At 35.2% G+C, this 15,357-nt stretch overlaps 1 protein-coding gene across 11 annotated transcripts in view; it reads right to left on the bottom strand.

Annotated features, from left to right (window-relative positions):
* Positions 1–15,357, bottom strand: part of LOC141398080 (GTPase-activating Rap/Ran-GAP domain-like protein 3) — a 390,292-nt gene that overhangs the window by 90,377 nt on the left and 284,558 nt on the right. For all 11 annotated transcript variants that reach the window (XM_073975254.1, XM_073975256.1, XM_073975263.1 and 8 more), the window contains 2 exons: positions 14,911–14,992; positions 8,442–8,560 (listed from right to left, as the gene is read on the bottom strand). In XM_073975254.1, the coding sequence (XP_073831355.1) occupies positions 8,442–8,560; positions 14,911–14,992 (201 nt within the window). The remainder of the gene's footprint in view (positions 1–8,441; positions 8,561–14,910; positions 14,993–15,357) is intronic.

The raw sequence follows: 15,357 nt of genomic DNA, 5'->3' as shown, positions 1-15,357 counted from the left end.
TGAAAAAATTGACACACAAATTTCCGAAAAAGGAAATAACAACATAATTAATAATCTGTGGTATCTTAGTCCTGAACTTGCTGACCTGGCATTGTTTGATCCAACGGTGCAAAACTCCGTAAAGAGTCAAAAGGCGACAAAAATCTTAACAAAGCAAAGATTAAAATTTCTTCAGAAATATTCGATCCAAACTTTCAAAAGAGCAAATGCCGAAAATCCTGGAAAAAAGGCTGGCATAATTCTTGTTGTTCAAGAGATTAAACATTAACTCCGAATTTCCAGGAGGCGCAAAGGATGGTAAACAACTTGAAAGTTGCGAACTACATAGCAGAGCGTTCTTCAAGTTGTCAGCTGTACCCAGATAGCTCCAAAACCACATGATGTCTGACTCTCGAATAAATTTAATTTAGAACAAAATATAAAAGACATTTGTTTTCATTCCAAAAATTGATAAAAATGAAGATAATGTTTTTTTAATAGTCTCCACTTTCGCACAAAGGCGTACCTAGTCACGTTTTTCGGGTACGAATTCTGTAATACCTATTTAGTATTAGATTTATTATATATACTTATATTTTGTTGTTCAGCAAGAAATGTTAAGAACAGAATGGCCTTTAATTTAATGCTTAATATGGACAAAAAGCTTTAACCATTCCAGAGAAATGGGTCGCCGAAATCGCTAAATAGCCAACAAATTGAGATTTTAATAATGTCGAGGCCCCAGTGGCACATGTTAACATATTCCAATTGTGCTCAAACTTTGACAGTCTTAAAATCTGACCAAACTAAAAATTTTATGCGGTTGCCGCCTTAAAAAATCCGTCATCGATTTGTTCCCTTTGAACAATAACCAGCCCAACGCTACAAATTATAACAAAGAAAATATTGAATTTTACATAGAACGTTTGATATTTTATCAAATTTAATATTTTTGCATAGTTTAATAATAAAAAAATTGTATTACAATACCATTCTTTTATACCCTACACCACACTGTCGTAAGAGGTCTCGATAACACAAGAATCTGCTAAAAAATCGACGTTAAGCGGCCAACTATCTTAATTTAGAACACTTTGAAGATTTTTGACGATTTTTCCAACATTAATTGACAATTTTACGACTTTTATGACGATTTTCGGCCAAAAACTGTTTGCATATTTTGCATATTTTTTGCATATTCTGCATATTTTTTTGCATATTTTGCATATTTTTTGCATATTTTGCATATTTTTTGCATATTTTGCATATTTTTTGCATATTTTGCATATTTTTTGCATATTTTGCCTATTTTTTGGCATATTTTTTGCATATTTTTTGCATATATTTTGCATATTTTTTGCATATTTTTTGCATGTTTTTGATATGACCCCAAATATCGAAAAGTTGACCCTTAAAACGCCTAGATCCAAAATTTGAGTCCAATCAGATGAGAAATAAAAAACATGCAAAAATCCGATGTCTACTAATATCCTATTGGAACAAAAATAATTAGGGGGCTGGCTACGTCGGTGATTCAAGATAACATAAAAGAACATTCTGCTACTGAATCTTTATTTACTAAGAACTCGCATATTTTCACAACATTAAATTAATCGTGGTGCATCGAGATCCTTCATCACCAGGCCTGTGGGCTACACACGATTTTATTTGGGTAAGTCGGCTGTAATATTTGTTTTCATTTCATATATATCCACGAATCGATTTTACACTTTTCATATTGATATTATAAACTCTGAGTTTTCTTAACTTAACTTAACTAAACTTCTTGAATTGATAATTATCTCCATTAGATTTAATGATACTCTTTATTAACTCCAGAGCTAATATTTTATGTTGTTAAATATACTCGTTATTATTATTTAATATGAACCAGTAAATCTAAGGTTGCTCACTTTCAGTAACACCATTTCACACACACACATATCTATATATACCCTGTAGGAAATGTCAATAGTGAATTTATACTGACTTACTACTGACATTGTCAACAGTACTACTTTCAAACTGTAGACAACTCATGTAATTTCTTATAGACATTCTGTATGAACGTGTCATTCGAAAGTCAGTACTGACATTGGAAGTAGTATGTCAGTAGTAAGTCAGTAGTTGCTGAGGAACCATGTGCTGACATTGGTGGTAGTGAGTCAATTGTACATTAAGGGTCATATGGAGACATTGGTACCAAATTTTTCACTATTAAGTTTTTTGGCCTATTTGGATCTTTTTACAGATTAAAATGATATATAGTGTACTTAATAAGACGATGAACTTATACTTTTGTTTAAATAGTATATATTTTTTTAAAGAAAAGCATATAATTATGAAAATACTAAAAAATACAAATTGCGTATTACAGTCTTTTTATACCCTCCACCATAGGATGGGGGTATATTAAGTTTGTCACTACGTTTGTAACTACTCGAAATAATAATTGTAGACCCCACAAACTATATATATTCTTGATCAGCGTGCAATTCTACATCGATATAGCCATGTCCGTCCGTCTGTCCGTCTGTGGAAATCACTCTAGCGTCCGAACGGATTGACGTAGGTGGATGAAATTTTGGGAAAATCTATTATTTGTACGTAGGACTTTTGGTATTGAAAGTGGGCTATGTAGGTCCACGCTTTCGTATAGCCTCCATACAAAATGACGCGTGACGCGTCGTCGTTTTAAGGAATTTTTAAGATATTTGTCCCATTTTACCACCGAATTGGTTGTAATTTGGTATTTTGTGTCTCCAGAGGCCAAAAAACATTCCTACCAAAGTTGGTTTATATAGGTCCACGTTTTGGTATAGCCCCCATATAACGCCCCATATAAAGTACGCGTCATTTTAATATATTTTGAATGTATTAGTCCCATTTGACAACAGAATCGGTTGCAACTTTGTATTTTGTATTTCCAGAGGCTAAGAAACATTTCTACCATAAAATGTTTATATAAGTCCACGTTTTGATATAGCCCCCACAGGGCGATATCCCCCGATTTTCGGTATTTTGAAGGTTTTGGCCTCATTATCACACCGAGATGGCTGAAATTTGGTATTTAGTCTTCGTTGGGGATATAAAACTTCCCCCCTAGAAATTTGTAGGTATAGGTCCGCGCCATCATATAGCCATAGAACGGTAACTTCCGATTTTCGGTATTTTGAAGGTTGTGGCCACATTAATCCACCGAAATGGCTGAAATTTGTGGTGGAGGGTATTAAAAGTTCGGCCCGACCGAAATTAACGCTTTTCCCACTTGTTTATCTTTATAAAGGGCTAAGCCCAAGATTCCACATAAGCACAAAATTAGTACATAAAGCCAATGTTTTCAAGGCTGTCTAACCAATAATAAAAAACCGTTTTCATTGTCAGAAATATCATCGCCTTTTTATTTTCTTTGCCATAAGGATTGGTGTGATTTATCTGCTTAAAGTATTCCTTCTTCTGCTGCAGTTAACGTTTAATCAGGCGATTCACTGAATATAACATCTAGAAACTGAAAAGAACCCAGCAAAAAAAGTCCTCCCAAAATCATGGGTTTTGTAAGGGATTTTTGGCAGCCGTAACTACTCGCAAACCCCCTTTCTTCCCCATTATTTTTAAAAGGGCATGTCGCACTCAGTTTGTAGTTATTTTATGACCACTAGAATAACTAGTTATTCTGTGGCCACTAGAAGTTGAAACGTAAGTTGAAAAAAATTCTATTTTTAGAAAAGTTGATGTAGAGGTATTTTTTTTTTAAATTGCATCACACTTCTAACTTTAATTTTACTTTATTTTATTTCGCTTGCTGTGCGAGTTGAACACACGAACCCTCTGATTTCTAGCCAAAGACACTACATACTATGCCACGCACACGAACATTAAGGGTTGCTTAAGAACTTAAATGTGCAGTGCACATGTGCACCACGATCTGTTATTTTTTATTTAAAAAAACTCGCTTGCCGACAGTGAGCGTTGAACACACAACCCTAGGATTTATAGTCGGACACACATTCACTGTGCCACCGTCCTCATTACTTAGTGAGGAGCAAAGTAAGTAGGTTTGCCTTGTAATTTTTTTAAGAAGTATCCTATTACTTTTCAGATTACTTGTAATGGGAAAAGAAGCTTGTTTACATTACTTTGTAATGGGTTACATAATGACTAATGGATCCGAATTTTTGCTGGGAATAAACATGTATATATATGCATAAATAAACAAAATGTCCTTAAATTTGGTTAACTATTACAGTTGTATGTTTATACAAAAAAAAAATCTAGCAATCGATTTTTGGCAAAATTTCAGATATTACTTGCGTTCATCATTTCCAGCGAGACGAGACAATATATTCGTCAGGCTCCACAATATTCTCTATAGATTCCATAAAATGTCTAGTTGTCGAAGTTTCACCACAGAATTTGTATTTTGATATAGAATAGAATATTTTTTCACTTGTCTGTTGTTTTCCTTTCCTAATTTCCTTTGCTCATACTTGTTGTTATTAAAATTATATTTTATTGATTTTTCACAAAAACACTTTTTTAACGAACCGCCAATATTATTTTACGCCAAACAATTAAGAAAATTAAAAAATAAGAAGATGCTTTGTTGGGTTATCAGTTTTCAATATAAACAATGCTTCTTCTTATTAAGGTAAAAGTATCAATTGTTGACAACCTGTTGACAATGTGTTGACTTTGTCACCATAATAGTAGACAAAGTGGTGACATGTCGACACACAATCAAGCAAAACTACCTTAAAATTTTACTTTTATGTGAACGCATCCGAATCCGTCTCTGAAGGAAAAGGACTATCCCAGATAGAGCACGGCCAGGGCCTGAAGTTAGCGAATTCTGGAGGAGATGGAACCAAATGGGTGGATCGTTACAACATCGGTCTTCTCCTTATGGTACCTCTCCCTCAAAAGTTCAACATTGTGTTCAAGATTTCTTTGCTTCTGATTTTGGTCCCGTTTACATTGTTATTATGTTTTTAGTGGAAATCATGGCTTCCTGACATAGTGGTCCAAAAGCCCTAAATTATGCGGCGCCCAACTAAAATGACAGATTGGCGCGATATTTATCGAAAATAAATGACTCCCAAAATAGGATCCACTTCCAAAATGGACTATGTCAATCCATTCCTTCAGGTATCTCCTCGGCAATACTTTTGAGTTCTAATCCAAATATATATATTTTTCGGCAAGTTCATACTTCCAAAAAGGGCCATAAAATCTGACGGCTCTCTCATACATAACACTGTGAACCGAAATTTTGGGGGGTGGAAAATTCCTATTGGGGATGAAAGCCCTTGGTGAGTATATACAGAACCCAGAAGGACAGATTCGCCGTGAGTCGAACTTTCGCGATATAGCGTGATGAATTTTTTGCTAGAGACCCTGTAAGCCATCAGGAATTAGCGTTATATCTTTGTTCACTGTTGCTTTAGCTTATATTTAAGATGACATGTCTTCAGTCAAATCGAATGAGGATTATTTTCGTAGAGCACTTCGACCTTCTAAATCGCTCCCTTCAATGTCCTTTTCGTCCTTTATTTTAAGAGCCGCTATAAAAGTACTACAAGATGATGTTTTTCAGCTTCGAAATGTTCTTCAAAAATGTCGGCCAGAAAATTTTAGCTACGGCTCTCATTGACAACAAATCGATTTTGTCGCGTTTTCGTGGTCGTTTTGTGCATTTACCCCGGTTTGCTCAGAAAAAAAATGTGTTTTGTGTTTTTGTATGTTCTGTAACGAATATACAAAAAACAAAATATAGTCTTTTTCTGAACAAAAACAGGATAAATGCACAAAACGAACACGAAAACGCGACAAAATCGATTTGTTGTCAATGAGAGCCGTACCTAAAATTGTCTGGCCCACATTTTTGAAGAACATTTCGAAGCTGAAAAACATCATCTTGTAGTACTTTTATAGCGGCTCTTAAAATAAAGGACGAAAAGGACATTGAAGGGAGCGATTTAGAAGGTCGAAGTGCTCTACGAAAATAATCCTCATTCGATTTGACTGAAGACATGTCATCTTAAAAATAAGCTTAAGCAACAGTGAACACAGATATAACGCTAATTCGTGATGGCTTACAGGGTCTCTAGCGAAAACTTCATCACGCCATATCGCGAAAGTTCGACTCACGGCGAATCTGTCCTTCGGGGTTCTGTATATACTCACCAAGGGCTTTCATCTCCAACAGGAATTTTCCACCCCCCAGACTTTGAGCACCATTTTGTTGCACAGTGTAATTATACATATTAAATCAATGAGTCAAAATATGTAAATATGTATATTTGGAATAGTAGTTAAATTTATTTCGTTAAGTTTGATTTTAATTTTCCATTTGGTTGTTGTGTTTATTTGTTTTAATGGAATTATGGACCTTGGGTATACCGCCACAGAGCAGACTACATTGTGCTGATGAATTAAAGATGCTCTACAGCATCGTTTATTTAAGTTAAGAGAAGTTCTAGAACAAAAATGTATCCTTTCGGAATTACAATTTAATTAAAATACAATTTTCCTTGATGCAAGAGCACGTCTTCTTTGGTGTTTTTATTTGTTTATGTTTATACGTACGCTATGTATTTAAGCGTCCAAGCTTTAAATCAATCAATCAAATCCAAATTTCTTGGTTAAATTTCAATTTGTTGAGATGTGTTGGTATGTTGTAGTTTTTGTTTGAAAAAGAGTTCAAAGCACTGTACATGGAAGAACAATCCATTTGAATCTCATTTTAAAAGCGTTTGGGAGACATTTTTAATAAAATAACATTTTTCCATCGCGAACTAACAAAGAAGGTCTATAGACTTGACAAAGGACATTTTCATTTCAGTGGGTGGATTTCTAGCAATGCGTATGTGGTTAGTACTGTTGACATTTCATACATAATAGGCATCCTAAACGTCTGTCTTTTGTACATTAACTTTTCACATGGGAATTACAATGGCTTGAACTTCACCACAATGATTGACATAATAATGTTTGTGTTTCTGAAATATTAAATAAAGGATATGTTGGTAAACTTCTTTGACAATTCACCAAATAAGATATTGACCCTCTTGTGAAAGTATTGACAGGGTTGAATAGGGATTGTGTTAAACAGGGTGGATGTTGTTTGATATTTAAGGGGGCGTATTATTTTGGGGAAAAATAAGTAATCTGATTTACCTTTGTGGAAATATTGTCCCAATAGAACAAGATTCTCAATAATACATTAAGACATTACAGAGAAGCCTATTCCATCCATGAAACTTAAACATTTAATTCAGTCCAATATTTATACCCTACTAGCGGACCCGGCGAACTTCGTCTCGCTATTAAGGAATAAAATTTCATACAAAAACTCAATTTTCGATTTTTCCAATTTTCCGACTTTTCCAGAGAGATTTTCCAAAATTTTCTTCCGTAAAGACCTTCTCCTCGAAAATACGAATAACTGACAACAAATTTTACAGAAATCGGCCTAGCCGTTCTCATTTTATGAATTACTATACATTTTTTACACCATTTTTATATATATAGATACCACAATGTGGAAAAGGGTATAATAAGTTTGTTTTCCCAAAAATTCATGTAACGCCGCGAAATATTCGTCGTAGACCCCTCATGTGGTATACCAAACTTCATATCTCGACGAGATAAAGCGATTTAGCGATGTGTGTCCGTCCGTCCGTCTGTCCGTCCATTAAAAATTGTAATCAAGCTAGAGGCCGCAATTATGGACCGATTGTCACGAAATTTAGTATGGAGGTCGGGTTTGGACCAGAATAGAACTGATTAGTTTTTGGCGATGATCGTGAAATGTTAAAGGGATGAAATGGACCAAAAACAAAATTTTTGCTCGATTTTGTAGCCGCTCTGTAGGTCGCAATAATAGTCCGATCGGCGCGAAATTTTAAACGTAGTTTTGGTTTGAGATGAAGAAGTAGCGTGCAAGTCAACGGTATGATCGGATAATATTTAGCGGGTTAAATTGATCAAAACTTTTGTGTGAAAATTGGTAAAATTTCTAATGCACATCTTATAACAGCTAGCCCGGAAAGCTAGTGCACAGGGATAGTGGTATAGGGTATCACATGGTCGGCCCCGTCCGACTATAGTCTGTTCTTACTTGTTTTCTTTGATTTCGCATCCCAATATTTATTTTTTGTGATAGACATTTTCCAAGATGTGCTTCTTGTAATTTACCCTTCTATAAAATTTCGTTCTAACCATCTTTAATTCTTCTCCTAGCAGATACTCGCATATTGGATATTTTCTTTGTGAAAATATTTTGAAAGCATTCGCAAAAGTTTTGATATGTGCCAAATGAATTTGTTTTTGTTTCATTCTCATGCTACGTGCCGGTTGTGTTAAATTATTTGTTGTTTTTTTTTCTTCTTCATCGTCTTCTTCTTCTAACCAGATGCCACTGCTGGTGATTTTTTCATTACCTTGAATTCTTTTAGACTTACCTGTTTGCGAAATAGTATGGCTCTGTACATGGGAGCTCCTTGATTGCCCGAGTCCTGTGAAACAACCGATAAAAAGTATGGACTTTTTTCAGCATCAATGCCAACATAGTTTTGATGTACTGCAGGGAAAATGAAACAGAAGACAGAAAAGAAAAGACAATTTGTGAAATAAATGTTGAGAAATGTGGAGCAATATAAAGAAAGAAATCTACTGCTGCTGTGAAATGATGCAATGCAATTCATTTTACAAAAATTTCTTTATAAATACGTGTTTCAAATTAAATGTTGTATTATTTAAAGCTAAATTTAGCAAAATGCGGTATTATTTCGCTTAACCGTAGGGATAAATATTCTCCTGTTTACACAAATACTTTTACATGCTGTTAATTGAGAACGTTATAATGATCGATTATGGGAGATATAACCCCAGTCAAAACAGAGTGTTCACCAATAGAAGTACTTTAAAAATTGGATTAAAACACCGAATTAACAATTTTTCAAAAAAAAAAGAACGTGAAATATGACTTTTTGAGTTTTTGCTATAATCAGTTATATTTCTGTCGGCAAAATCGACTGTTCTTTGAACGCCTGTGTACTGGGGTGATGAATTTTATATAACCTGGTTCCTCTGTATCATATTTGGATAATTCGATAAAAAAAACCTCACAAACAAAATGATTTAAAAAATCATTTCAAAGTGAATTGTTCGGCAGATTTTTGTAAACTTAATAAAAGCTCATCAAAATATGATACAGGGATACGATGTTGTAAGAAAACTAATCACCATAGTGTAAATACTGTCGTTGAAGAGTTGTGTCCTGCATTGTATGCCTGATATTAGGTCGCGTTTGGAAGGCAATAACCGTCTGATGCAAGGGGACTTTAATGATCATCATCATTTAATGATAGCAAAGATCCTTGACACACTACTTTTTCCCATGTTGAGAAGCAGAAGTCTCTTGACCTATCGAAGGCCTTCAATAATGTCTACCATATCAAGATTTCCTTCCAGGCGTTTTTGAAACGTTGAGTAGGGAATAAGAAGTCGAAGACTTGTGAAGTGAAACAGGGAGTTCACCAACGCGGCAATTCTTTTTGACAGTTTTTTGGAGTTAACAAACGAGGACAGAAACATGAATATAGTATACAACCCTTCAGAAGAATTTCAGAGTTTCAGAATGTTCTGAAGAATTTCTGAGAACTTTATTTGGAAGATTTTTGCAAAAAGTTACTTGGTTCAACTCCCAATAGTTTAGCTAATACTGAACAGGATTTCAACAATTATGTAAAATGTATATTTTATCGATTTTGATGCCCTAGATGGAGTTTTTCTTATATGGTCTGTTAAAAAGATAAGTTATACTAGTAGGGCTACAATATTGGCAAAGACAGCAAAGCCAAATGCCTAATCGTTTCTGCCATAAAGGCCCGATAAATCCAAAAAACTGTAGTTCTAACCCGGGTTAGATGAGGCCATAAAATCCGAACTGTATCTGACAGGACAAAACCCTACTAGAATTTTAGTAGTCTTATTATGTACTTTCAAAAAATGTGATTACAAAAAAAATTAAAAAATGCGATGTATTACCGACTATTGCGATATTTTCATTGTTTGATTACCTACGCCAACCTACTTCGTAGTTTTCTACTTTCATTGTCAAATTTTAGTTTTGGAAGGTTACCAGCCAAGCCCCATCGACATCCAAAATGTCGTTGCGACCCTATAAAAATTGTGACTTGTAGCGTGACTACAAAAAATGAAAAAATCTGATGTAATACCGACTATTACGATATCTCTATTGTTTGACTATCGTTGTGAAGGTGGAATTTTTTTGCCATTGACAGCATTAACATTTGGAATACCCCTCCTATTAGATATTCGTCATTACAATTTAAATCCCAAAAATGAAGACTTGGGTTGGATCAGCGACTATTGTGATATCTCCGTTGTTCGATCATCTACGCCAACCAACTTTGCATCAATGTAAAGGTGATATTTTATTCTTCCATTGACAGGGTTTGCTTTTGGAATACCCCTACTAGAAGCGAATACTTTCACATAAGAATAAAACGTTGTATTTTCGCCTACATACGTTTTTTGCCCATTCCGACCCCTGAATATTATCCGACCATCTTCAAATTCAATAGTCCTCTTCCCCTCTGGGACCCCTATCAACACTCAAAATTTCGATCCGATCAAAACTGCTATCTGTAGCTTGATTACAAAAAAAAGGAAAAATGGGATGATTTACTGGCTATTGCGATATTTCCGTTATTTGACTACCTACGCCAACCTACTTTGCGTGATTACAAGGATGAGATTTTCTAATTTAATAGTCAAGCTTTGGTATTGAAAGACCACCAGCCAAAGCTGTAATACTTTGCATTGTTGTAAAGTTTTCCACTTTCATTTTAAGACTTTGCTTTTAGAATACTCTTAATAGAAGCGGAGATATTCGCATTAGAATAAAACCATGCCTTTTTCGCAAAATAAGTTTTTTGCCCATTCCGACCTCTGAATATGATCCGATCATCACCAAAATGAATAGTGTTCTTCCCCTCCTCCCCCCATCAACCATCGTGACGATCTGATCAAAATTGCGACTTGTAGCGTGATTTCAAAAAAATGGAAAAATGGGATGTATTACCGCTATTGCGATATCTCCGTTATTTGCCCACCTACGCCAACCTACTTTGCATCATTGTAAAGATGGAATTTTCTACTTTCATAGTCAGGCCTTGCTTTTGGAAAGTATCTAACCAAAGATGTGATACTCGTCATTATAATTAAAATCGCAAAAATGAAAAGTTTGATTTTATTTGCGACAATTGTGATATCTTCGTTGTTTAAACACTTACAACAACCTACTTTAGATCGTTAGAAAGGTGATATTTTCTACTTTCATTGTTGGTTTGGTTTTGCGTTTGGTACAATAGACGCTTAGATATTCTCTTTGGAAAAAAACATTGACTTTTTCTCCAAATAAGTTTTTTGCCCATTCCTAAATATTATCCGACCATCACCAACCCCTATCATCATCCAAAATTTGGTGATGATCCGATTAAAATTGCGACCTGTAGCGTGATTACAAGGTTTAGATGTACAGACAGACGGACGGACACACACAGCCAGGTCGACTCAGCCCATCGAGACATTCAATTTGGTATATGTAAGTATGTTATTATCTCGATGCGTTACAAATATTTTGGCCAAAACCAACCTATAATAGCCTCCCCACATAGTGGTGTAGAAAGTAACAAGGGCATGTCGCACTGAATAACAAGTTATTCTATAACCACTAGAATAACTAGTTACTCTATGACCACTGGAAGTTGAACAAGTAAGAAAAGCGTTAAGTTCGGCCGAGCCGAACTTTTTATACCATCCATCACGAACTGTATCGAAGTTAATTCCGAAAATTGGGAGATATCGTCCTATGGGGGCTAAATGAGGGCGTTGACCTATACCGACAAATTTCAGGTGGAAAGTTGTATACCCTTAACGAAGACTAACTACCAAATTTCAGTCATTTCTCGGTGGGATATTGAGGTCACAACCTTGAAAATACCGAAAATCAGGGGGTACCGTTCAATGGGGGTATATGAAGACGCGGACCTATTCCGATAAATTTCAGGTGGAAATTTGTATACCCTTAACGAAGACTTACTGCCAAATTTCAGTCACTTCGGTTGGATATTGAGGTCAAAAGCTTAAAAATACCGAACCGTTCTATGGGGGCTATACTAATGCGTAGACCTGTACCGACAAGTTTCTGGGAGAAACGAAAACTAAATACCAAATACCAGCCATTTCTGGGGAATATTGAGGTCACAACCTTCAAAACACCGAAAATCGGGAGGTAAGTTCTATGGGGGCTATATAAAGGCGTGGGCCTATACCAACAAATTTCATATGGAACGTTTAATACTCCAAATGAAGACCAAATACCAAATTTCAGCCATTTCCGTGGATTAATGTGGCCACAACCTACAAAATACCGAAAATCTGGAGGAATCGTTCTATGGGGCTATATGAGGGCGTGGACCTATACCTACAAATTTCTGGGGGAAAGTTTTGTACCCCAACGAAGACTAGATACCAAATTTCAGCCATTTCGGTGTGATAATGAGGCTAAAACCTTCAAAATACCGAAAATCGGGAGGTATCGTCCTATGGGGACTATATCAAAACGTGGACCTATGTAAACATTTAATGGTAGCCTCATTTAATCTTAGCCTCTGGAAACACAAAATACAAAGTTACAACCGATTCTGTGGTCAAATGGGACTAATACTTTCAAAATATCGTAAAGTGACGCGTAATATATACGGGGTGTTATATGGGGGCTATACCAAAACGTGGACCTATATAAAAAAACTTTAATAGAAATGTTTTTAGCCTCTAAAAACACATAATACCAAATTACAACCGATTCGGTGGTCAAATGGGTCAAATATCTTAAAAATTCCTTAAAACGACGACGCGTCACGCGTAACTTTATATGGGGGCTATACGAAAACGTGGACCTACATAGCCCGCTTTCAATACCCAAAGTCCTACGTACATATAATAGATTTTACCAAAATTTCATCCACCTACTTCAATCCGTTCGGACGCTAGAGTGATTTCCACAGACGGACAGACAGGCGGACGGACGGACATGGCTATATCGATGTAGAATTGCACGCTGATCAAGAATATGTATAGTTTGTGCGGTCTACAATGATTATTTCAAGTAGTTACAAACGGAATGACAAACTTAATATACCCCCCATCTTATGGTGGAGGGTATATAAATATGCTAAAAACTTATGTTCTTGTACAAATTATTTGTACATCATTTAGTAATGGTTGCGCTAGTAGGGAACTTCATGTAATATTGGAAAATATTTTAATCAGCCAGTTTTCCAGCAGCAGCGTTTTCTATTAATATGTTAGATAGGTTCACTAGCGCTCATAATATTTTAGTAGCATCTTTAAGTGTTTAGAACCATAAATATTAATGTAGTTGTAATAAAAACATGAAAGTACTTAGCACTTAAATGATAACACTTTCGACAGCTGAATGTGCACTGATAATAAAGGACATGATACACATAAAGATGCACTCAGCAAGTGGTAAATAGATAAGTGATATGTGTGCTTTCTTTAAGGCATTATAATTAGTTACACTAAGCATTATAATACAACTTAGCTCTTAAGATTGATTTTAACATCAATAACATTAGAACTGAACATTAAAACCAAACCAAAAGGTTGTGTTATTTCCTCTCCTACACAGTTCTATTTTTAGATTAGTTGAGGTGGAATTTGTTTTAAATTTCAACACACTTTATATTTTTATATTTTGGTAGCTGCTGGATTTGATCACGCAAACTTCTGATTTATGGCTGAACACATTGGGCACTGTGCCACGCGTACGAACATTAAGGTTTCTTTAAAGGCTTACATATGCACCACCAACTGTTCTTTATTTTTTTAACAAAAAAATTAACTGCGGATGGCGAGGGTTGAACGCATAACACAAGGATTTGTAGTCATACACACGCTCTGAGCCACCATACTCATTACAAAGTAAGTAGTGAATTAAGTAGTTTTACCTTTATTCATTACTTTGTAATGGACTGCATAATGACAAACGAATCCGAATTTTTGCTGCGTCTCTACACCACCACCAAGCTACTTCTATTTTTAGGCATATGTGACAGGGGAACTGGGGTACGCGGGTCGTTAAGCCTGTTATTCTCTGCGGTATACATATGTCTCATGGTCCTATCAATTTTCGTGCTTATTGGCGTAAACTCTGATCTTCAGAGCGGTGTCAAAGGCAGGCGAAGATTCTGTTTGGTTTATATATTTCACACGGTCAAAACTTCACATCATCAATACAACCAGTAGGTGTCAAATCCAATTGGATATGCCAAACTCTATTTAAAATCTTTGACAAAGAATCAGTATTTACGGCCTGCAGTTTGATTTCAGTTTATAAAAGACGGACGAGCAATGTGAACCAAACTACTTAGTTAGGTCAACAGTAATAGCTACCAAAAAGTACACAACAAACCAATTATTTGGCTTTGGGATTTTTGTGGAATGCTTTACTCTCTCATTGTTCTTACTAAACATATTCCTGCTTTGATTGCTTCGGACACTTTCTTTCATCATTGTTTAGATCCTATATTCTCTTGATACAATACAAATACAAATAAATGCCAAAATAGAAGGCCTTTCTTATTAAATCCTATATAATGGTCACTACCAAGAATTTTCCATACACATATACGTATACATACAAATATGCACGTAGGTGGACGGACACACGCTCATGTGTCTATTGTATAGAGTATCCCATTCTTTGATGAACAAAACATTGTAAGCAACAAAAAATCCATTTCAGTTTTCTCTCTCTTTATTTTTGCACAGTCACTCTCTAATATCTATTGACAATTTTAAATTTGATTTACTTACATTTGCCCAAAAAATATTTGAAATACCAACGTGTCTGATGTTCTGGATTTTCCAATATTGGTGTACTGGGCGAACCGAAAACCTGTAAAGAAACATAAAAAACACAAATAAAATAGCATGTTAAAATTTTCATGACGAAAAATAAAAAAATACAATCGTTTTTATTTATGGGGATACTGTTTCAGGGTATACAATATGGTTAGGGTGTTTTATTTTTCAATTGAGCTCTGAGGAACCTTTTTCCCTGTTTGATGTCAACTATAATCAATCAAATGTCAAAATATTTTAAATGTACATTAGGTTAAATCTGCGTACACACACATATACACATTTATACACACATCCATATACTTATTTTGTTTTTCCATTGAATACGGATGTGATGTATGTATTTGTGGAAAATAGAAATAATGCCGCAGCCAGACAAGACAAGTGAATAGAAACATT

This window comes from Musca autumnalis, unplaced genomic scaffold, assembly GCF_047663935.1.
Source record: "Musca autumnalis isolate F117 unplaced genomic scaffold, ASM4766393v1 scaffold_3, whole genome shotgun sequence".
Lineage (NCBI taxonomy): Eukaryota > Metazoa > Arthropoda > Insecta > Diptera > Muscidae > Musca > Musca autumnalis.
The sequence above is the reverse complement of the archived record's forward strand: the minus strand, read 5'-3'. Positions and strand labels throughout refer to the sequence as shown.